The 25,220-nt window shown below is 41.4% G+C and overlaps 1 protein-coding gene across 2 annotated transcripts; it reads left to right on the top strand.

The window, feature by feature from the left end:
- On the top strand, positions 27 to 25,220 carry PRIM1 (primase (DNA) subunit 1). 2 transcript variants are annotated; one of them, XM_021090961.1, is made up of 14 exons: positions 55 to 209; positions 480 to 633; positions 923 to 1,080; positions 5,299 to 5,405; positions 5,477 to 5,550; positions 7,577 to 7,713; positions 8,374 to 8,432; positions 10,300 to 10,409; positions 10,891 to 10,982; positions 11,144 to 11,285; positions 15,826 to 15,895; positions 17,168 to 17,256; positions 22,026 to 22,124; positions 25,086 to 25,220. In XM_021090961.1, exons 3-14 carry the CDS (start codon positions 1,027 to 1,029, stop codon positions 25,103 to 25,105), a joined length of 1,053 nt encoding a protein of 350 aa, XP_020946620.1. In that variant the 5' UTR covers positions 55 to 209; positions 480 to 633; positions 923 to 1,026; the 3' UTR covers positions 25,106 to 25,220.

Here is a 25,220-nt window from a genome sequence, read left to right as displayed (position 1 = left end):
AGATGGCTGGCCGCTGCCACTACGCGCCTGCGCAGTTGCGGAAGCTCGACTGTGCGGTTCCCGCCAATTCTCGTGCTAATCCTGCCTGGGTTGAGTTCTGCGTTTCATGGAGACGTTTGACCCTACCGAGCTGCCCGAGCTGCTTAAGCTTTATTACCGGAGGCTCTTTCCCTACGCCCAGTACTATCGCTGGCTGAACTATGGCGGAGGTGATGAAGGCGGGAGCGGGGTGGGAAATGGCTCGGGGTGGGGGGGGAGTGTGAGGAGGTTCTGGGAGGGTACCTTGGAATGACAATATGAAGTGCCTTCCATGTTCCAGGCCTTGTGTCGGGCGCCTTTGTGCGTTGCCTTGAGCCCTCCCCACCACTGCCGAGGTGTAAATGGGCCTAGAGTGGGATGTAATGACCAGTCTACACCACGCACTGAAAGACAGAGCCTTTGCTCCTCCCACTTTGTGTTTGAACTCACTTTCGTTGCAGCGTTTACCTGCTCTGATGCAGTGTTAATCTTCTCGGTTCCTGAGCGAAGGTGGCGGAGGTGGCGGGGAGCAAGGGAGTCCACTGGGTTGTAGCAAGAAGCTGCAGAGACATAATCTGCATCAGGGACAGACGGGCATCTCCTGAAAGAGGAGAGGTACTTAACTCTTCCCAGCTGAATTTGAGTGCCCACCTAGGAAAGAGAGGTGGTACTACATGAAAATATTTCTGCATCTTTTTCCTCATTTTTACCTTTCCCTATTAAATGCAGGATGGTGAACTCCTTCAAATTAGGGACTAGTTCTTGGTTTTGGTTTTTGTTTTAATGTAGCACAGTGTTGAGTACAGAGGGTTCGTGAAAGATATCTTCTTGTTGGTTAATGTTTTAATACTCTGAACTGGATAAAATACCATACTAACTTTTAAAATGTATGTTCATTTTGCAGTGGTAAAGAATTACTTTCAACACCGTGAATTTTCATTCACGTTGAAAGATGACATTTACATTCGCTACCAATCTTTCAACAACCAGAGTGAGCTGGAAAAGGAGATGCAGAAAATGAATCCATACAAGATTGATATAGGCGCGGTATATTCCCACAGAGTAAGAAATCAGTTTTTTATGTAGTTTATTGTTTTTTTAAACCAAGAATGGATTGGTGCCCCTAGCGTTTTGAGATACATTTTTAGAGTTTATTCTAATTAAGGAGCCACACTTTAACAGTTTTTGCAAGTAGATTGTAGTGAAAATAAAATTTGTTCTTTGATGGGAGTTCCCGTTGTGGCGCAGCAGAAATGAATCCGACTAGGAATCATGAAGTTGCAGGTTTGATCCCTGGCCTTGCTCTGCAGGTTAAGGATCTGGCGCTGCCATGAGCTGTGGTGTAGATTGCAGTCGAGTCTGGGATCCCACGTTGCTGTGGCTCTGGCGTAGGCCGCGGCTACAGCTCCAATTTGACCCCTAGCCTGGGAATCTCTACATCTCTACAGCGGGCCCCAGAAAAGGCAAAAAGACAAGAACCAAAAAAAGAAAAGAAAAGAAAAGGTCCATGAAAGAAAAGATATTTGACACTTTGTGTATCTGGAGAATGTGTTTATTCTACCATTATGCTTAACTAATGGTTGAGTTTGTAAACCATTTTCCCCCAGTATTTTGCATTTTTTTTTTTTTTTTTTTTTTTTTTAGTCTTTTGTCTTTTTAGGGCTGCACCCATGGCATATGGATGTTCCCAGGCTAGGGGTCCAGTCGGAGCTGTAGCCACCATCCTATGCCACAGCCATGGCAACGTAGGATCCAAGCCGCATCTGCAAACTGCACCACAGCTCACAGCAACACTGGATCCTTAACCCACTGAGCAAAGCCAGGGATCAAACCTGTGTCCTCATGGATACTAGTCAGATTTGTTTCTGCTGAGCCATAATGGGATCTACCCTTTTTTTTTTTTCTTTCTTCCTCTTTATGGCATATGCCAGGGGTCAAGTCAGAGCTGTAGCTGAGGCCCATGCCACAGTCAGAGCAACACCAGACCTGAGCTGCATCTGCAACCTATGCTGCAGCTTGCAGCAATGCCAGATCCTTAACCCACTAAGAGGCCAGGAATCAAACCATCATGCACATGGACACTCTGTCCAGTTCTTTTAATTTTTTTTTTTTTTTTTTTTTTTTTTTTTTTTGTCTTTTGTCTTTTGTTGTTGTTGCTATTTCTTGGGCCGCTCCCGTGGCATATGGAGGTTCCCAGGCTAGGGGTTGAATCGGAGCTGTAGCCACCGGCCTACGCCAGAGCCACAGCAACGCAGGATCCGAGCCGCGTCTGCAACCTACACCACAGCTCACGGCAACGCCGGATCTTTAACCCACTGAGCAAGGGCAGGGACCGAACCCGCAACCTCATGGTTCCTAGTCGGATTCGTTAACCACTGCGCCACGACGGGAACTCCGTCTGTCCAGTTCTTAACCTGTTGAGCCATGATGGGAACTCCTGCACTCCCTTTTTTAATTTTTAATATAATTTTTCCTACCTATTTTCTCTGGTCTCTAGAAATCCTACAATCAGATATTATGTCCTCTAATTGTATTTTTTTTTTTTTCTATTTTAAATTTCCTTTTTCTCTACTTTCTGGGGAATTTCCTCAGAGGTTTCCTTTTCTGCTATTATATTTAAAATCTCCAAGAAGTTTTTTAGAGCATCATGTATTTTTTTCACTGACATATATTACCTGAGAATATCAATAATAGTTTAATTTTTTTGTTACACCATCTGTTTTCTCTAAAGTTGCACTTTTTCTTTGTTTATTTTTTCCCCGTTCTTTCATATTGGAGGCTTTCCTCATATGATAAGGAAAATTTCCTCCAGTAATTTCTTGCTTGTGCTTATATTTAAGAATAGAGGGAGTTCCTCTTGTGGCTCAGTGGGTTAAGGACCCGACATTGTCTCTGTGGGGATGTGGGTTTGATCCCTAGCCTCACTCAGTGAGTTAAGGATCTGGCATTGCCACAAGCTGCGGCATAGGTTGCAGATGTGGCTTGGATCTAGTGTTGCCATATCTGGTGTAGGCCTGCAGCTGCAGCTGAGATTCAACCCCTGGTCCTGGGAACTTCCATATGTCTCAGGTACGGCCTTTAAAAAAAGGTAATGATAATATAGTACTAAACAACAAAGTCCTACTGGATAGCACAGGGAACTATATTTAATCTCCTGGGATAAACCATGATGGAGGAGTTCTCAATGTAGTACAATGGGATCAGAGGTATCTCTGGAGTGCTGCAACACAGGTTCAATCACCGGCGCAGCACCATGGGTTAAGGATCCAGCATTGCTGCCTCTGTAGCATAGGTCAGAACTTCAGCTCGTATCTGATCTCTGGCTCAGGAACTCCATATGCTGAGGGACAGCCAAAAAAAATAATAATAATAATAACCGTGATAGAAAAGAATACAAAAAAGAATGTGTGTGTATGTGTGTGTGTGTATAATTGAGTCACCTTGCTATACAGGAGAAATTGGTACAACATTGTAAATCAACTCTAAATTTTTTTTTAATTTTTTAAAGAATAAAATACTAAAAAGCTGATTAGAAGCTCTGTATACATGGCTGAGATTTCTTTACTACAGAATGACCTAGCTGGGCCATTTTATTGAGAGAAGCTCTCATGTCATTTTCTCTAGATCTTTGCTAGAATGACAGCTCCAGTAGCACAGAGATCTTTGTTTTGACCACTAATCTATTCCTAGAACCTAATAACAGTGCCTGATCAGAGTCTTCAGAGAGGAATCTTCCTACCTCCTGCCTGGGGGGGCAGTGGAAGGGTATAGAGGAGAAGGCTGGGTCTCACATTCTGCATGTAAATGTCTAATCAATCCCCTGAATATCAGTACATTACACCCTTCTTCATCTGTGCCTGTTTTCCCCTCCTCAGTCCAGAGGCCCTATCTTTTATACTCTTCAGATAATAATTCAGGTGTCCCTGCCAGGGAAATGGAAGTACAGTCACCTAGCTCCACAGAGTAAATGTAGAACTATGAGGAACTTAATTTCTTCATAAATAGATTGTTAACCAGTCCTCCTGTTTTTAGTCTCAGCTCGAGAGATACCTGTTGTCACCTATTCCTGAGGCTTTTGGGAGGTCTGAGGTGTCAGTTAGGTTCCTTCTCATCTTTCTTTACTGAGAGGTGAAGATTCAGCTTTTTTGGGCCTCCATATAAAAATTGTGATGATATCTGCTTTCTGGTTCTTTTTTAAGACTTGTGCCTTTCTTTAAAAAAAAAAAAAAAAAAAGGCAAAAAGAAAGAAATCTTTATTGTTTTCGCTCAAGTTTAAAGGAAGTCAGGTGTTTGTTTTCAGCCCATCTTCTTACTTGGTAGTCCACAGCTCAAAGGAGATTACTTACAGCTGAAGCCAGACTAATTGGGAGGATGTTTTTTTTTAACAGACATTTCTCATATTTTGGGGTTTTTTTTTCCCCTTTCTGTTTCAGACACACTCATGGCATATTGACGTTTCTGGGCCAGTGATCAAATCCACACCACAGCTGCAGCAACACCAGATCTTTAATCCACTGTGCCAGGCCAGGCATAGAACCCACACTGCCTCAGAGAAAACACTGGATCCTACTGTGCCACCTCCAGAATTTTTAGGGAAAAAAAATTTTTTTTTTGTCTTTTTAGGACTACATCCACGGCATATGGAAGTTCCTAGGCTGAGGGATGAATCAGAGCTGTAGCTGCCAGCCTATGCCACAGTCACAGCAACACTTGATCTGAGCCACATCTGCGACCTACACCGTAGCTTGAGGCAGCGCCAGATCCTTAACCCACTGAGTGGGGCCAGGGATTGAAGCTGTGTCTTCATGGATACTAGTCAGGTTCATCACTGCTAATCCACAAAAGAAACTCCTAGAAAATTTTTAATTTTAAATTTTTGTTATTTATATGTCCAGTAATAGTTAAAGGTCCTTAAAATACCTATAAATGAGGTATTAATTTATTTGTATGTACTTTTCCTTATAAGAAACCTAAAATGCTTTATTATGATTTCTATTAATCCACAAGTATTTATTACAGTATCATATGTCAATTATATCTCAGTAGAACTAGAAAAAATAAAATATGATAATATGTATTTATCAAACCTTGTTTTAAGTAGATTTAAGTTATATCGCTATCAATTCTGAATGTAGAGGATAGAATTAATGAACTTCAACTGACATAGACTTGGGATTATATGGTTTCTTCCCTTCTCTTTGGCCACGTTTTCAATGTAGGTAGAAATAAGTATATCTGATGTATGTTTTACAGAAATGGATTGATATTTTGTACTTGTAGCCCAATCAGCACAATACAGTGAAGCTGGGAGCTTTCCAGGCTCAGGAAAAAGAGCTGGTCTTTGACATTGACATGACAGACTATGATGATGTGAGGAGATGTTGTAGGTGAGTTTCACACATTTTGCTGTTTGGGTGGGTGATACCACTGACAGCCAGTAATGCTAATTCTGCTCCAGTTCTGCAGACATATGTTCCAAGTGCTGGACCCTCATGACGATGGCCATACACATCATTGATCGAGCATTGAAGGGCAAGTATTGACAGTATCTGAGCAGAGTCAAATGCAAGAATCTGTTTTCCTCTGAATATTAGTCTATCTGTGCCATTTTATAAACCTCATATATTTCTAACATGTTTTTTGAAACATGTTAGGTAAATAAAAGCTTAAAGTTACAGTTGAAACTTTGATAAAACTATCAATCAAATCATTGAGTTTTTTCCCCCAATTCACCCGTCTTTTGAGCAATTCTGTATGCTAGGTGCTGTCCTAGATGAAGGAAATAGGAAAGATAACATTTCTTACCCTCAAGTAGGTTATGCAGTCTAAAGAGGAAACAAGTAAGGAAATTGAGGATTACATATGTGTTAATATGCACAGGGTGCTATGGGGATATAGAACAGCAAGAATGTATACAGGAATGGGAAGAAATTAGATGATAAAAGGCTTCCTAGAAGAGGTAATCATAAGGATAATGATAATAGCTAACTCTTATATAGGGGGCTTATTCATTAACTCTTTTAAAAGTCCCAAGACTGGGAGTTCCCAATGGGGTTTAGCGGAAATGAATCTGACTAGTATCCATGAGGACGCAGCTTCGATCCCTGGCCTGCCTCAGTGGGTTAAGAATCTGGCATTGCCATGAGCTGTAGTGTAGTTCAAAGATTTGGCTCAGATCTGGCGTTGCTGTGGCCGTGGCGTACGCCAGTGGCTGCAGCTCCACTTTGATCCCTAGCCTTGGATCTTCCATGTGCTATGGATGTGGCCCTAAAAAGACAAAACAAAACAAAATACCCTAGACTAGGTCTTTAGAGATAAATGGCTGTTTGGTCAGGGAGAGAAATGGAAGTACTGGAGCATGAAGAAATTCTTAGCAAAGAGACCAGATTCAGGAAAGAACTGAAGGCAAGATCATGGAAACTTCAAATAGTGTACAACATGGGTTTGAATGGCACAGGTCCACTTATACAGATTTTTTTTTTTTTTTTCCGTCGTCTTGTCTTTTTGGGGCCACACCTGTGGCATATGGAGGTTCCCAGGCTAGGTGTCCAATCAGAGCTATAGCTGCTGGCCAATGCCAGAGCCACAGCAACACCAGATCCAAGCTGTGACCAACCTACGCCACAGCTCAGAACAACGCCGGATCCCCAACCCACTGAGCAAGGCCAGGGATCAAACTTGCAACCTCATGGTTCCTAGTCGGATTCGTTTCCACTGTACCACAACGGGAACTCCTCTTTTGTCTTTTTAGGGCAGCACCCACAGCATAGGGAGATTCCCAGGCTAGGGGTCAAATCAGAGCTACAGCTGCTAGCCTACCAACAGCCACAGCAATGTGGGATCTGAGCTGAGCCTGCGACCTACGCCACAGCTCACCACAGCACCAGATCCTTAACCCACTGATAGGTCAGGGATCGAACCTGCATCCTCATGAATCCTAGTCAAGTTTGTTAACCGCTAAGCCATAAAGGGAACTCCAGAATTTTTTCAGTAGTAAGTACTACACAATGCACGGTTGGTTGAATCTGGAGATGTGGAACCTTGAATACAGAGGAACTGCTGATGCAGAGGAACTGTTTCTATGGAGAGCCTACTATGAGTTATACATGGATTTTCAACTGCAGAGGGTCACACCCTTAACCCCTTCTTTGTTCAGGAGTCAACTATAGTATAGTTAAGATGAGTACACGTAGGAGTTCCCGTTGTGGCTCAGCAGTTACCAAACCCAAATAGCATCCATGAAGACACCGGGTTCGATCCCTGGCCTCACTCAGTGGGTTAAGGATCTGGTGTTGCCGTGAGCTGAAGTGTAGGTCACAGACATGGCTCAGATCCTGCATTGCTGTGGCTGTGGTGTAGGCCGGCAGCTACAGCTCTGAATGGACCCCTAGCCTGAAAACCTCCAAATGCTGCAGGTGTGACCCTAAAAGACAAAAAGACAAGACAAAAACAAAAACAGATGAGTTACATGGATAAGAGGTAAAAAAATGAAGCTAAGGAAGTAAGCAAGAACCAGGTGTTTATGATTTGTTTTAAAATCTATTATTTCTCTCCTCAGAGGACTTTGGATTTAAACATCGTCTCTGGGTATATTCTGGAAGGAGAGGAGTTCATTGTTGGGTCTGCGATGAATCAGTTAGGAAACTGTCCTCTGCAGTACGTTCTGGGATAGTTGAGTATCTGAGTCTTGTAAAGGTAAGATCTTCTTTAGTGATCATTAATATTTATTTGCTAGGTACTACCAAGCCTGGTATATTTAGTAACAAAGTTAAACTATCTTTTTTTTTTTTTTTTTTTTTGTCTTTTTATGGTCACACCCACTGCATATGGAAGTTTCCAGGCTAGGGGTCGAATCAGAGCTATAGCTGCTGGCCTATGCCACAGCCATAGCAATGCCAGATCCAAGCCACCTCTGTGACCTACACCACAGCTCGAGGCAATGTCAGATCCTAACCCACTGAGTGACGCCAGGGATCAAACCTGCATCCTCATGGATACTAGTCAGATTCGTTTCCACTCAGCCACGACATGAACTCCCAAAATTATCTTTTATAGCATCCATATTTCAGAGTAGATGATTTTACCATTAGGTCAGTTAAAATCTTAGTAGCTACATTTTTTAATATATTTTGCTGTGAGTATCCTCCTTTGTGGGAAAAGGAAGATAAGATTAATTTTCTGGTTCAAGTATGTCAAGTAAAGTTATTCCAGAAAATTACAGGTATGAGACTATATAAAATAGCACCCAAGGTCCTATACTTTGACAGAATTTAATTGATATCTTTAGAACACGTTAAGGTTTTAATTATATGTTATATAATATACATAAGTGATTTTTGATGATTTGTTTTTCAGGGTGGTCAAGACGTTAAAAAGAAAGTTCATCTAAATGAAAAAATTCACCCTTTTGTCAGGTCTGTTGGAAAAGACTCCATGCAGTTGTGTCTGATTTACCTGCATATGCTTTTAGAATTACCATGTCAATTTTCTCTGCTGAGGTAGCATTTCATAATAATAATAGCTAGAGTTAACTGAGTGTCTATTTTATGCTCCAGTATTCACAATAGGTGCTTCACAATTGTTCTTACTGGCTTTCACAATAACCTCAGGAGGGACACAATGGTATCTCCACTTAACAGATAAAAAAAGTGAGATTTGGAGAGATTGTATAATTTGCTTGGCTTCACACAAATAATCGTTAATTTTTTTTTTTTTTTGGGGTCTTTTTATCTTTTTTTTTTTTTTTTGGCTTTTCTAGCGCTGCACCTGCAGCATATGGAGATTCCAAAGTTAGGGGTTGAATCAGAGCTGTAGCCTCCAGCCTACGCTAGATCCACAGCAGCTCGGGATCCGAGCCATGTCTGAGACCTACACCACAGCTCACAGCAACGCCAGATCCTTAACCCACTGAGCGCGGCCAGGGATGGAACCCACAACCTCATGGTTCCTAGTCGGATTCATTAACCACTGAGCCACACTGGGAACTCCTAATGTTAAATTTAGAATTCATGTCCTGGTCTGCCTGATTCTCAAAACTGTACTCTTTCCATTGAATTCATCTCTGGAGAACATTAGGAGTAAGGGTCCCGGAGTTCCCATTGTGGTGTAGCGGAAACAAATCTGACTAGGAACCGTGAGGTTGCCAGTTCAATCCCTGGCCCTGCTCAGTGGGTTAAGGATCCGATGTTGGTGTGAGCTGTGGTGTAGGTCGAAGATACGACTCAGATCTGATGTTGCTATGGCTGTGGCATAGGCCAGCAGCTGTAGCTCTGATTGGACCCCTAGCCTGGGAACCTCCCTATGCCGTGGGTGCGGCCCTAAAAAGCAAAAAATTAAAAATTAAAAAAAGAAGGGAGTAAGAGTCCCTATTCTGTCATTTTAATACGACCTTGATAAAATATTAGAGCCTCCATTTCTGAGCAGTATGTTGGAGAGAACAACTGTTCCATCTGTCTCACAGAGTTGTAGCAAAAATTAGATGAAACAGCAGATATGGAGTCTATTTGCAAGTTGCTAAGCACCATATAATCACTAAGATGTTAAAGTAGGCAACTCAGGGGTTCCCTGGTGTCTCAGTAGGTTAAAGATTGGCACTGCTGTGGCACAGGTTCAATCCCTGGCCTGGGAATGTCCACATTCCACAGATGTCGCCAAAGAAAATAATAGTAATAAAGCAAGCAATTCAGAGTAGAAATGGTAGACTGTGTCCCACAGTCTACTACTGCTATATTATTATGTTGACCTGACTTGTTTGCTTTCTATGCTTGTTACTTTTTTCTTTTTCTTTTTAGGGCCACATCTATAGCATATGGGAGTTCCTAGGCTAGAGGTCAAATTGGAACTGCAGCTGCTGGCCTATACCACAGCCGCAGCAACACTGGATCCAAGCAGCATCTGCGACCTACACTGCAGCTCATGGCAACACCAGATCCTTAACCTGCTGAGCGAGGCTAGGTATCCAGCGGAATCCTCATGGGTATTAGTCAGGTTCTTAACCTGCTGAACCACAACAGGAACTCCCCTTGTTACATATTTATATGTTATTAACCTTTGAAGTTGTGGAGTTTAAGAAATAAACATTTCTTGAATATCTAGTCTCAGCCAAGTGCTATGCTAGGTTATTTCCCCTTAGAGTGGCTCATTTAACTCTCATAACCCTCTGAAGGAGGGTTAAGTTCTAGAAATTGAGTGAAAATAAGTACTAGCCTTCCAAATGGACAAAAGCTATGTGGTGTATGTGCTGCTAATAGTGATGGGACTTTGTCATTGTTATTCCTGCAGAAAATCTATAAACATAATTAAAAAATACTTTGAAGAATATGCCTTGGTTGGTCAAAATATTCTTGAAAATAAAGAAAGCTGGGATAAGATTTTAGCCCTTGTTCCTGAAAATATCCTTTCCCAAATCATTATTTTGTAAGCTACTTGTATTGATCTATATTATAATGTGTTCTATCTACATATCCTCACATATTTACTCTTACGAGTTTAATCTTTTTTATATAAAACATCTCCTGGATTTCTGCATTTTTTTTTTATCTCTAGTCTAGAATACAGTAAGTGAGGCCATTTCATAAATAAATTTCCTCATTTTGGAATTGATCCTCCTAAAATTAATGACTCTTTACAGGATGCAGAATCATTATCAAAATATATAAAGATCAGGGGATGGTTTTACCCTAATCCATATAATTATTTAGGCATTCCTTCTGTCGTATATTTTTACAGCGGAATTTTTCCAGGGATATGTGTTTAATAAGAAAATAGTAATAGCTTTCTAGGTAAACTTTATTTTCCTTATGATAATACACACTGAAAATAAGTTGTTCATTTATGTGCCCTAAATGAGTATGTTCCTTAATCACCCCTCACCAATGCATGATGAACTTCAACAAAGCTTCCAAAAGCATCAGAATTCACTTCAGCGTTGGGAGTATTTGAAGAAAGCAGCCAGCAGATATCAGGTATATTCTGTTGAAATCGGTATTACAAATACAGTTCTTAATTAAATTCTGATTGTTTTGCTCACTAAGTTAAAAGTGGTTAAAGATCATTTATAAGAGACTTTAAAGAAATCCTCAAAGGTTCCTACTGATCCTCATGCTGGACTTGCATCTATTTTTAGAATAACAGCAAAAATGATAAATGTGGACCCTGGCTTGAGTGGGAAATTATGCTCCAATACTGTTTTCCACGACTGGATATCAATGTTAGCAAAGGAATCAATCATTTACTGAAGAGCCCGTTTAGTGTTCATCCTAAAACAGGTAAGAAAGTGAGGAAAACTAAAAGAAAAATATAAGTTATTCTTTGGTTGGTTGGGTGGTTGGTTTTTTTGTCCATGCTACAGTGTGCAGAAGTTCCCACACTAGGGATTGTACCCATATCACAGCAGTGACCTGAGCCACTGCAGCAACAACTCCAGATCCTTAAACCTCTGTGCACAGGAGAACTCCCAAAATTATTTCTTGTTTTAGAAAAGCATGTCACTGGGTGTTAAGTGTCTGAAATAGTAAAGGTTGAAAAACTGTTCTGTCAGCTAATGCACTGAGTTAAATTATTTTTCAGTTGTTGATTAGTAGCTACTGGATGAGTTCCCACTGTGTAAATAATTTTCAGCTGGATTTCTGAGGTTCAGAGTTAAAAGCAGAATTGGAGAACTTAGAAATCACATAACGTGGTGCATCAGAAAGGAATCCAACTAGGAACCATGAGGTCCTGGGTTTGATCCCTGGCCTCACTCAGCATTAAGGATCCGGTGATGCCGTGATCTGTGGTGTAGGTCACAGACAAGGCTCTGATCTGGTGTTGCTCTGGCTGTGGTGTAGGCCTTCAGCTGTAGCTCCAGTTAAACCCCTAGCCTGGCAACCTTCATATGCCTCGGGTGTGGCCCTAAAAAGCAAAAATAAAAAAGAGGAGTTCCCATCGTGGCGCAGTGGTTAATGAATCTGACTAGGAACCATGAGGTTGCCGGTTCGATCCCTGCTCTTGCTCAGTGGGTTAAGGATCCGGCGTTGCCGTGAGCTGTGGTGTAGGTCGCAGATGCGGCTTGGATCCCACATTGCTGTGGCTCTGGCGTAGGCTGGCAGCTACAGCTTCAATTAGACCCCTAGCCTGGGAACCTCCACATGCTGCGGGAGCGGCCCAAGAAATGGCAAAAGACAAAAAATAAAAATAAAAAAAAGAGAAAAGAAAGAAATCACAGAACAGCTCTCACTGTATAGAGGGGAAAAAAGTGGCCAAAGAAGTGACTTCAGTCTTAAATTGTGTCAGAGCTAGGAACAGAGTTGTTTTAAAATTCCAAGTTCTGTGCTTTTTCCACTCCACTGCCTCCCTCAGTTCTTTTTCTTTTTTTTAATTTATTATTTTTTTTATTGAAGCATAGTTGATTTACAGTGTCATGCTAGTTTCAAGTATACAGCACAGTGATTCAGTTTTATTCATATAGAGAGAGATTCTTTTTCAGGTTCTTTTCCCTTATAGGTTATTACTAAATATTTAGTGTATATCTCTGAGGTATCCAGTAGGTCCTTATTGTTTACATATTTTAAATATAGCAGTATGTATATGTTAACCCCCAAATCCTAATTTTTCCCTCCCTCACCCTTTCCCCTTTGGTAACCATAAGTTTCTTTTCTATGTCTATGAGTCTATTTCTGTCTTGTAATTAAATTTGTTTGTGTCTTTTTTTTTTAAGATACCACATATAAGTGATATCACATGATATTTTCTGGTCTGGCTTACTTCACTTAGTATAATAATCTCCGGGTTCATCCATGTTGCTGCAAATGGCATTATTTCATTCTATTTTATGGCTGAGTAATATTCCATTGTATATATGTACCAAATCTTCATTCATCTGTTGGTAGACATTTAGGTTGCTTCCTTATCTTGGCTATTGAAAATAGTTTGCTGTAATGAACATTGGGGTGCATGTATCTTTTCTTTTTTTTTTTTTAATTTTATTGAAGTATAGTTGATTTACAATGTGTGTTAATTTCTGCTACATAGCAAAGTGACTCAGTTATACACATATATTCTTTTTCATGTTCTTTTCCATTATGGTTAATCATAGACTATTGAATATAGTTCCTTGTGCTGTACAGTAGAACCTTGTTTATCCATCCTATGTATGATAGTTTGCATCTGGCTAATCCCAAACTCCCAATCCTTCCTTCCCCTTTCCCCTCCCACTTGACAACCACAAGTGTGTTCTCTATATCAGTGAGTCTATTTCTGTTCATTTGTGTCATATTTTAGATTCCACATGTAAGTGGTAACACATTTGTATTTGGTATTTATCATTGTCTGTCTGACTTATTTAACTTAGTATGATAATCTCTAAGTCCATCCATGTTGCTGAAAATGGCATTTCATTTTTTATGACTGAGTAATATTCCACTGTGTGTGTACCGTATCTTCTTTATTTATCTGTTGATTGACATTTAGGTTTCTTCCTTGTCTTGGCTATTGTAAATAGTGCCCCTATGAACACAGGGGTGCATGTATCTTTTCAAAGTATAATTTTCTCTGGATATATGCCTAGGAGTGGGATTGCAGGATCATGTGGTAACTTTATTTTTAAGGAACCTCCTTACTGTTCTTCATAGTGCCTGCCCATAATTTACATTCCCACCAACAGTGTAGGAGGGTTCCCTTTCCTCTGCACCTTCTCCAATATTTATTATTTGTGGACTTTTTCATGATGGCCATTCTGACCAGAGTGAGGTGATACCTCATAGTAGTTTTGATTTGCATTTCTCTAATAATTAGTGATGTTGAGCATTTTTTCATGTGCCTGTTGGCCACCTGTATGTCTTCTTTGGAGAAATGTCTGTTTACCTCAGTTCTTTTTCAATGGATTTAGCTTTCCTCTTTCATATTTCTATTACATAAAATTTGATGGATTAAAACAGATTTAAAATAAATATAACAGTGGCTATATTGGCATAAATTTTGCTCCAGCCAATAAATGAGAAGTATTTAGTTGTCATTTTTGGTGTCAACAGTCCACCTCTGCCACTTGCTCTGGGATTATTCGACCCGTACCCTAGAAAGAAACCTCTGGGAGTTCCCATCATGGCTCAGTGGTTAACGAATCTGACTAGGAACTATGAGGTTGCAGGTTTGATCCTGGCCTTGCTCAGTGGTTTAGGGATCCGGCATTGCCGTGAGCTGTGATGTAGGTCTCAGACGCGGCTCACATCCTGCGTTGCTGTGGCTCTGGCATAGGCGGGGGGCTACAGCTCCAATTCGACTCCTAGCCTGGGAATGTCCATATGCTGCGGGAGCGGCCCTAGGCAAAAAGACAAAAAAAAAAAAAAAAAAGAAAGAAAGAAACCTCCATATGCTGCCGGTGCAGCCCTATAAAGACAGATAAAATAGAATAAAATAAAATAGAGATAATAATAGTAACCTCAGTGGGTTATGGTGAAGATCTAAAATGTGAAATGCTGGAGTTCCCGTCATGGCTCAGTGGTTAACGAATCTGACTAGGAGCCATGAGGTTGCAGGTTCGATCCCTGGCCTTGTTCAGTGGGTTAAGGATCAGGCGTTGCTGTGAGCTGTGGTGTAGATTGCAGACACGGCTCGGATCCCGAATTGCTGTGGCTCTAATGTAGGCCAGCAGCTGCGGCTCCCATTCGACCCCTAGCCTGGGAACCTCCATATGCCACGGGAGCGGCCCAAGAAATGGCAAAAAGAAAAAAATAAAATAAAATGTGAAGTGCTTAGAACAGTGTCTGTCATGAATTCGATTCTCCCAAATTACCTGGTTTCCTTTAATAATCTATAATGACTCCATAGTCTATACATTTATATAGCCCCTTTTCAAACCTGTTAATTATGTATTTTTAGCTTCTTTTGGTAATAAGCTTAATGTTTCTTAATATTTATTTTAAGCTTAATTCTTTTTTTTTTTTTTTTTTTTTTTTTGCTTTTTAGGGCCACACTTGCAGCATATGGAAGTTCCCAAGCTAGGGGTCAAATCAGAGTTCCAGCTGCTGGCCTACACCACAGCCACAGCAACACCAGATCCCCAACCCACTGAGCAAGGCCAGGGATCAAACTGCATGCTCATGGATGCTAGTCGGATTAATTTCCACTGCGCCATAACGGGAACTCCTATTTTAAGCTTAATTCTAAAGCTTCAGTAGTATCCCCTTATTCTAATGTTTAAGATTTGGCTGAATAATTATGTTAATTCGTAAATGTATACATTTTTATTATATTTTTCCCATTAAGTAGCTGCAGTCTTTTTACTCTGTCTTCAATCAATAACTCCCAATTCTCTTAATTATTTTGTTAGTCACCTGGCATTCTTTAAATTCATTATCTCATTTCTGAGATGTGAATTTTATGTGGTGTCTCAGTTGTGAATATTGTAAAAGGATAATATAATGTCATCTATTTTATTTCCAAAGATGCCCAACACATAGGTGTCTGTTTTGATCTCAGCATATAGATCAGGGTAACTAAATGAACTATTTCACATCTATTCTGTTCCATGTTCAGAACTCACTAAATTTGAGATTGTTCTGTACTTAAATATAGAAGGATATAGGGAAGAGGAAGAGAGAAATAAAAGTAGAAATAAGAGCAACTAGGTAATGGTTCAATATGCATCTTGGTGTTAAGCATACCTAATGTGAAAGTACTTTTAATTTCTACTTCTAAATATAGTTCTTAAGAGATAAGTCTAACCCTCTTTCTAAGCCTTAGATTAAAACTTTAGCCAAAAATAACTTATAGGAGACGGCCTATGATTTCTGTTCTACATTCATCAATTTATAATTTTGGTTCTCACAGGTCGCATTTCTGTGCCTATTGATTTACAGAAAGTGGATCAGTTTGACCCATTTACTGTTCCAACCATAAGGTATGTTCATATCATTGATCATTTGTTTTTGTTTGTTTGTTTGCAATAATACCTGAGGCATACGGAAGTCCACGGGCCAGGAATCAGGAATCAGGAACATCCCCCTTGCCACAGGAGTGACAATGCTGGGTCCTTAATCTGCTGAGCCACCGGGGAACTCCAGTGACTCCTTTTTTTGTGATTGTTGTTCTAAATTTGAAGTGTATTGGATTAGATCCCTTCCAGAGAGGCAGCTTCTCTGAGGCTATATGATAATGACCTAGCAGAGCAATATTTCCTGGTGAGTTGCACAGAACAGAAGATTTTCAGCTGCTATTATGTTGAGAAAAAAAAAAAAAAAAAATATATATATATATATATATATAAAAGTTTGGAAAATGCAGACTTAAGCAGATAAAAAGTTCATTTTTTTTGTTTTTTTAGGGCCACACATGCAGCATATGGAAGTTCACAGGCTAGGGGTCAAATCCAAGCTGCAGCTGCTGGCCTACACCATAACCACAGCAGCACCAGATCCAAGCCATGTCTACAACTGGCCCTGCTGCTCATGGCAATGCCAGGTCCTTTAACACACTGAGTGAGGCCAAGGTTTGGACCTGCATCCTTATGGATTCTAGTCATGTTCTTAGCCCACTGAGCCAAAAGGGGAACTCCATAGATTAAAAGTTCATTACTGGAGTTCTCCTATGGTGCAGTGGGTTAAGAATCGGGTGTTGTCACTGCAGTGACTTGAGTCCCTGCTGTGACACAGGTTTGATCCCTGGCCAGGGAACTTCCACATGCTGCAGGCATGGCCAAACAAATAGATAAAAGTTCTGGAAGTTCCCATGGTGGCTCAGCAGTAACAAACCTGACAAGTATCCATGAGGACTCAGGTTTGATCCCTGGCCTCGCTCAGTGGGTTAAGGATCTGGCACTGCCGTGAGCTATGATTTGGGTTGCAGATGCGGCTTAGATCCTACATTGCTGAGGCTGTGGCGTATGCCAACAGCTGCAGCTCCAATTCGACCCCTAGCCTGGGAACTTCCATATGCCACAGCATGGCCCTAAAAGACCAAAAAAAAAGTTCTGGAGTTCAAGAATCTCCAGGTTTTAATATGCTAATGTGCTTAGAAAACTCTAAGAAGAGATTATGGTTTTTAGACTATTCTAAATTTAGCTGACCACATAATTTTTTCCACAGAAAATCTTAGAGGATTCATGGTGCTATCATACACTGGGTAATTCTGATCAAGAACCAATTTTAAAATTCTCTTATTCTATTATTTGTAGTTCCATCTGCCATGAATTGGATGCTATTTCTACTAATGAAGAAGAAAAAGAAAATGGAGCTGAATCTGGTATCAAACATAGAACCAGAGGTAGGTTAATATATTGAAGTCTCACTTTAAGATAAGCTTTTTAACACACATACAAACACACAAAAGCTTTTTATATAGCCATCTTTCTGTGACTCCAATAATTCATTATCCTTGGATTCAGCCCAGAACGGATCAGTGTTTATCCTGAAACCAGGTCAGTAACAAATAATGTTACAGCAATATTTCTCACTTTCATCAACTGCCCAAATGATGCTCCAAATCTAATTTGAGTCAACAAATATTTACTAAATAAGAGCTCCCCTCGTGGCTCAGCAGTAACCAACCTGACTAGTATCCATGAGGACACGGGTTTAATCCCTGGCCTCCCTCAGTGGGTTGAGGATCCAGTGTTGCCCTGAGCTGTGGTGTAGGTGGCAGACGTGGCTTGGATCTGGCATTGCTGTGGCTGTGGTGTAGGCCAGTGGCTACAGCTCCAGTTCGACCCCTCACCTGGGAACTTCCATGTGCCACAGGTGTGGCCCTAAAAAACGGGGCAGGTGGCGGGGGGAACCAACAAATATTTACTAAGTAACATCTAAATGCCAGGATCTACATTATATAACTAAATTGTCAATTAATGTTGATAGTTGTTTGAATCTCACAGTCTTAGATTCAACAGCTATTCATTTAACAACTACTATGTATGCAGTTTACTTTGTTTAGGTTATGGCATTGCCGTAAGCTGCAGCATAGGTTAAAGATGCTGCTCAGATCTGGCATTGCTATGGCTGTGGTGCAGGCCAGCAGCTGCAGCTCCAATTTGACCCCTGACTGGTGCAGCCCTAAAATGAAAAAAAAATTTTTTTTAATGAGAATAAACTGGTAAAAAGAACTCAGGGAAAACAGACAATACAAGTAACACAGGAAGCCTTTTCTTAAGAAACTGATATGCTCAGAGAATAAGACAGTGTATCCATGAAGCAATATGAGAATGCTATGAAGGAGTTGCCATCGTGGCACAGTGGTTAACGAATCCGACTAGGAACCATGAGGTTGCAGGTTTGATTCCTGGCCTTGCTCAGTGGGTTAAGGATCCGGCGTTGACATGAGCTGTGGTGTAGGTTGTAGATGCGGCTCGGATCCCACGTTGCTGTGGCTCTGGTGTAGGCCTGTGGCTACAGCTCCAATTCGACCCCTAGCCTGGGAATGTCCACATGCCGTGGGAGCGGCCCTAGAAAAGGCAAAAAAACAAAACAAAACAAAACAAAAATGCTATGAAAAGGAAACAGAGAACAAGAAAGAGGTCTTAGAAACAAAAAAAATCATTACAATAAAAAATACAAGGGCTAGAAAAGTTGAGATTTCCCAGGAAGTAGTGCAAAAAAGACAAGTTTGTTCTTGTTTTAGGAGGAAAAAGATAAAATTGTTTCAACGGGTCTAATATCTGACAGGAAAAGAACACATAAAACAGGGAGGAACCTGTCAAAATTATATAAAACACATCCCAGGAAATACCCCTTTATTGAAAGGGCTCAGCATAAGAAAACAGACCTACAACAAGGCACATTATTTTGAAAATTAACACTGAGAACTGAGAAGATATTAAGAACTTTCAGACCTCTTCCTACTACCCATCCCCATAAAAAAGCCAAAGCCCTAGGAAGAATGGCCTTTTTTGTCTTTTTGCCATTTTTTGGGCTGCTCCCGTGGCATATGGAAGTTCCCAGGCTAGGGGTCCAATCGGAGCTGTAGCCGCCGGCCCACGCCAGAGCCACAGCAACGTGGGATCCGAGCCATGTCTGCAATCTACACCACAGCTCACGGCAACACTGGATCCTTAACCCACTGAGCAAGGCCAGGGATCGAACCCGAAACCTCATGGTTCCTAGTCGGATTCGTTAACCACAGAGCCACAACGGGAACTCCCGGCCTTAGATTTTTAAGTAACAATGGAAATACTCATTTTTGGAAGTGAATGCTAGGAAAGAAAGAGGTAATTGCCATTCAAGAGGATGAAGACGTCAGAATTAGGGTAGAGGACTGCTATTTGTTGGTCTATGAACCTGTTAGTACTGTTTCACTCTTTTTAACAAAGTACATATATTACTTTAACACAACTTTCTTTTTTTCTTTTTACAACCACTCCTACAGCATATGGAAGTTCCCGGGCTAGGGGTCTAATCGGAGCTGCAGCTAAAGGCCTACTCCAGAGCTGCAGCAACACTAGATCCGAGCCACAACTTAGACCTACACCACAGCTTGCAGCAACGCCAGATCTGTAACCCACTGAGCTAGGCCAGGGATTGAACCTAATCCTCATCTGGTTCTTAACGTAATGAGCCACAAAGGGAACTCCTAACAACTTTTTAAATTTAATATTGTCTCTTTGTGGACATCTTTTGCTTTTGTTCAGAGGTTTTAAGAAAGCAAGTTTTGGGAGTTCCTGTCGTGGCTCAGAGGTTAACAAATCTGACTAGCATCCATGAGAATGCAGGTTCAGTCCTTGGCCTTGTTCCATGGGTTAAGAATCTGGCGTTGCTGTGAACTGTAGTGTAGGTTGCAGACTTGGCTCAGATCCCTCATTGCTGTGGCTGTGGTAAAGGCCAGGAACTGCAGCTCTGATTTGACCCCTAGCCTGGAAACCTCCATATGCCACAAGTTGGCCCTAAAAAAGCAAAAAAAAAAGAAAAAGAAAAGAAAGAAAGTTTTATTTTCCTATAAGGAGAAATTTTCTAATAAATATGTGTTCAAAAATGAACTGAACTGGAATCTGCATTGTAGGTCAGTGGGTTGAGAACCCAACTAGTATCCATGAGGATGGGATTCAATCCCCGGCCTCACTCAGTGGGTTAAGGATCTGGTGTTGCCATGAGCTGTGGTGTAGGTCACAGACGTGGCTTAGATCTGGTATTTCTGTGGCTGTTGTGTAGGCCAGCAGCTGCAGTTCTGATTTGACCCCTAGTCTGGGAACTTCCATATGCCGCAGGTGCAGCCCTAAATAAATGAATAAACAAACTGAACTGCGTATCATTTCAAGTATTCATAATGGGTAATAGCCATCTGTAAATCAGGGATGCTTTAGAGGTGGTGGGAGACTGGAATAAGTGATGTGTAAGTTCCTTATTATTTCTTTAGTTTCTGTGATTCTAAGCCTTTGTCCGTTTCACATTAGTACCATTTGCTCCTTCCTTTCTATTTCCCAAATCCTGGTATGTTCCTCTCCCCTCTATCTAATTTTACCTTCTTTCTAAGACCTAGTTCATAACCACCTCAGGCAATATTGATTGTTTTGGGGGGTTTTTGTTGTGTTTTGTTTTGTTTTGTTTACTTTTTAGGGCTGTACCCTCGGCATATGGAGGTTCCCAGGCTAGGGGTTGTACTGGAGCTACAGCTGCCAGCCTAGGCCACAGCCACAGCAACACAGGATCCAAGCCGTGTCTGTGACCTATACCACAGCTCACAGCAACACTGTATCCTCAACCCACTTGAGAGAGGCCAAGCAGGGATCAAACCCACATCCTCATGCATACTAGTCAGATTCGTTTCTGCTAAACCAAGACAGTAACTCCCAGGGGGTTGAGGTTTGTTTTTTTTTGTTTGGTTTTTTTTTTTACTTTTTTAAGGGCCACACCCTTGGCATATGAAAGTTCCCAGGCTAAGGGTCGAATCAGATCTGTAGCCACCAACCACAGTCACAACCACAGCAACACAGGATCCCAGCCGCATCTGAGACTTATACCGCAGCTCATGGCAACACCAGATCCCTGACGCACTGAGTGATGCCAGGGATCCAACCCACATCCTCATGGATGCTAGTTGGATTCATTTCTGCTGCACCACCATGGGAAGTCCCAATTTTAATTCATTTAAATTTAAAAACTGATACTTGGGGAGTTCCCATGGTGGTGCAGCGGAAATAAATCCAACTATTATCCATGAGGATGCAGGTTCTATCCCTGGCCTCACTCAGTGGCTTAAGGATCTGGCATTGCCGTGAGCTATGGTGTAGGTTGCAGACGTGGCTCGGATCTAGTATTAGTAGGATACTTAGTAGAAAAAAAAACATTTCAATCTTTATCATATATTGAAATGTCATTTTATTTATTTTTTTTTATTTTTTATTTTTTTATTTTTTTGCTATTTCTTGGGCCGCTCTTGTGGTATATGGAGGTTCCCAGGCTAGGGGTCGAATCGGAGCCATAGCCACCAGCCTACGCCAGAGTCACAGCAATGGGGGATCCAAGCCGCGTCTGCAACCTACACCACAGCTCACGGCAACGCCAGATCGTTAACCCACTGAGCAAGGGCAGGGATCGACCCGCAACCTCATGGTTCCTAGTCGGATTCGTTAACCACTGCGCCACGACGGGAACTCCTGAAATGTCATTTTAGATGTAATGAGTTAATTTTTTTTCTTTTAGGGACACACCTGCGGCATATGGAAGTTCCCAGGCTAGGGGTCAAATCAGAACTGCAGCTCCCAACCTATACCACAGCCACAGCAACACCAGATCTGAACTGCATCTGTGACCTACACCACAGCTCATGGCAACACTGGATTCTTAACCCACTGAGCAGGGCCAGGGATCAAACTCAAGTCCTCATGGACACTAGTCAGGTTGGTAACCCAATGAGCCACAGTGGGAACGCCAAAATTAATTTCACCTTTTAATGTGACTACTAAAACATTTTAATTTACATATTTCTCATTATGTTTTTATTGGATAGCACTATTCTAGAGAATTCTTACCAGAAACTTAAAAGTTATACTTTCATGTTACTTTTTGCTGCCAAAATACTAATTATAATTCTCGGTTTTCATAATTTAGACTATAAGAAAACCAGTCTAGCTCCTTTCGTAAAAGTTTTTGAACAGTTTCTTGAAAACCTGGATAGATCCCGGAAAGGAGAACTTCTCAAGAAGAGTGGTAAGACTCTATACCTTTCCCTTTTAGCTATTTATTTATTTATTTGTCTTTTTGCCTTTTCTTGAGCTGTTCCCGCAGCACATGGAGGTTCCCAGGCTAGGGGTCGAATTGGAGCTATAGCCACCCGCCTATGCCATAGCCACAGCAATGCGGGATCCGAGCCGCATCTGCGACCTACACCACAGCTCACGGCAACGCCAGATCCTTTACCCACCGAGCAAGGCCAGGGATTGAACCCACAACCTCATGGTTCCCAGTCGGATTCATCAACCACTGCCCCACGACGGGAACTCCCCTTTTAGCTATTTAGATTTCAGTATTGGTACTTTAAAGTATCCATCAAGTGAACAAATTTTAGAGCTCAGTCTTTGGCCTCTTAAAAAAAAAGTTATTAATTTATTTTACTCTCCCTAATATTTTGAAAACTGAGGTCCCTTAATTTAATTCAACACATACTCATTTAACACTTCTATGTGTCTATGAGGGAAACAAAGATGAATTCCACACCATGGCTCCCTGCCTTTAGGGAGTACTAACTGGTATAAAACAAAGTACAAAATGCTGAGAGAGAGCCTATCTGATTTAGAGAACCTGAGATTTTAAATGAAAAGGATGGAATTTGAACTCTTCAGTGAACTTCTATATGAATTCTAACCTGCAGTGTCAATATAACATGCCTTGAGGTATGAGCAAGATTTCTATAAGCAGAGATTTGATGAGATAGAGGTACAGTAGTGGGAAGAGGAAACAGGTTGTTCATTCTTTGCTTTGCTTTTCCTCTTTTTTTTTTTTTTTTTTAATGGCTGCACCCGTAGCATATGAACGTTCCTAGGCCCGGGATTGAATCCAAACCGCAGCTGCAGCAACACCAGATCCTTTAACCCACTATGCCAGGCCAGATATCAAATCCAAGTCTCCACAGTGACCTGAGCCACTTCAGTCAGGTTCTTCTTTTTTTTTTTTCTTTTTAGGGCCACATCCACGGCATATGGAAGTTCCCAGGCTAGGGGTCAAATCAGAGCTGCAGCTGACAGCCTATACCACAACTACAGCAACAGCAGAGCCAAGCCGCATCTGCAACCTACACCGCAGCTCATGGCAATGCCAGATCATTACCCACTGAGTGAGGCCAGGGATCAAACCTGCATCCTCATGGATACTAATCGGGTTCGTTACTGCTGAGCCACAATGGGAACTCCAGATTTTTAATCCACTGTGTCACAGTGGGAACTCCAGTTTGTTCATTCTTAAAGGAACAGCAGGAACAAAGGCATAGAGGCAGGAAAGCATCAAGTCGCTCTAGAGGCCATCAAGAAGTACAGCTAGTCTGGAAAAAGATGTGTCAGGAAGTGATGGGATAGAAATCCAAAAAAGCGAACTGAAGCCAGAGTATATAGATGGCCTTGAATTCTAATCTGGGAGTTTGAGCTTAATTCATATGGAATGGGGAAGCTATTAAAAGTTTTTAAGGAAGGGAATGCCATGATTTGTAGTCTTATCTAGAAAGGTAAATCTGGCTACAATATATCTGCGAGGAGGTGGGAGATAGACTAGAGCCCAAGAGGTCAATGGGGCTATTAGCATTAGGACAATAGAATTGCAGGTCTCCAAAAAGTACAGATTCTGGAGCCATCATTGAAACTTGGTGATGATTTTTTGGATGTGTAAAGATGAAGGATGGAAGTTAAAGTGTCACAGAAGCCAAGGGAAAGTTTCAAGGAGATGATCAGCTGTCAAATGCAGTAGGGAACTGATAAAATCCTACTAGATATAAGAACTAAAAGGAGGTGCTAGGAGGATAGCAGTGTCAAGGGAAGAGTTCTTTGAATAGGAGACATTTGAGCATATCTGTAAGCCAAAAGGAAAAAAATCAGCAGTGGGAGATCTCATTGTGGCTCAGTGGTAAAGAACCCAACTAGGTTGCAGCTGGGGCTGAGATTCAGTCCCTGGGCCAGGAACTTCCATATGCCATGTGTGCAGCCATTTAAAAAAAGAGACATTTGGAGTTCCCGTCGTGGCGCAGTGGTTAACGAATCCGACTAGGAACCATGAGGTTGCGGGTTCGGTCCCTGCCCTTGCTCAGTGGGTTAATGATCCGGCGTTGCCGTGAGCTGTGGTGTAGGTCGCAGACGCGGCTCGGATCCTGCGTTGCTGTGGCTCTGGCGTAGGCCGGTGGCTACAGCTTCGATTCAACCCCTAGCCTGGGAACCTCCATATGCCGCGGGAGCGGCCCAAGAAATAGCAACAACAACAACAAAAAAAAAGACAAAATAAAAAAAATAAATAATAAAAAAAATAAATAAATAAAAAAAGAGACATTGGAGTTTTCATCGTGGCTCAGCAGAAATGAATCTGACTAGTATCCGTGAGAACACAGGTTCAATCCCTGGCCTCATTCAGTAGGTTAAGCATCCAGTGTTGCTCTGAGCTATGGTGTAAGTTGCAGACGTGGCTGGATCTGGCATTGCTGTTGCTGTGGGCTAGGCCAGTGGCTATAGCTCCAATTCCAGCTAGGGAACTTCCAGATGCTGCCAGTGCAGCCCAAAAAAAAGACAAAAAGAGAGAGATTGATAGATACTATAGAAAACTGGCAGTGTTGTAGAAATACAAACTCCTTTTCCACTTCATTTTTTAATAAAATGTGTGACAGTTGATTAAAAAGTAGTGTCCAAGATAATGGTCTACTCATAGTAGACACTCAAATATGTGCTTGTTGAGTGAACAATGATGACTCTGAACTTGGAAAGCCTCATTGAAGCTGCCATTCCAACTGGCCATATTAAGTCCTTTGTATTTTTGTTCTGTACTAGCTTAGCCTATAATGTGGGCTTCAGCAAATGTGAGAGCAAATCTTTATGCATGATGTGAATTTAATGGAAGCATTAAGCAAGTCAGAATGAAATAAATGGACTTTGTTTCGTTTTCCTGTACTATCCTTGATAAAAACCTATTCTATTTCAGATTTACAAAAAGACTTCTGAAGATAACAACTCCCTTTATACCAATGTGGATATCTTCTACCTTCAATCAAGAATTAAATACTTCAAGAGCCGTTTAATAAATACAGCAGAACTATGTATCTGTCTTACATTCAAA

Source organism: Sus scrofa, chromosome 5, assembly GCF_000003025.6.
Source record: "Sus scrofa isolate TJ Tabasco breed Duroc chromosome 5, Sscrofa11.1, whole genome shotgun sequence".
NCBI lineage: Eukaryota > Metazoa > Chordata > Mammalia > Artiodactyla > Suidae > Sus > Sus scrofa.
Note: the sequence above shows the minus strand (reverse complement) of the source record. Positions and strands in the feature narration are given on the sequence as shown.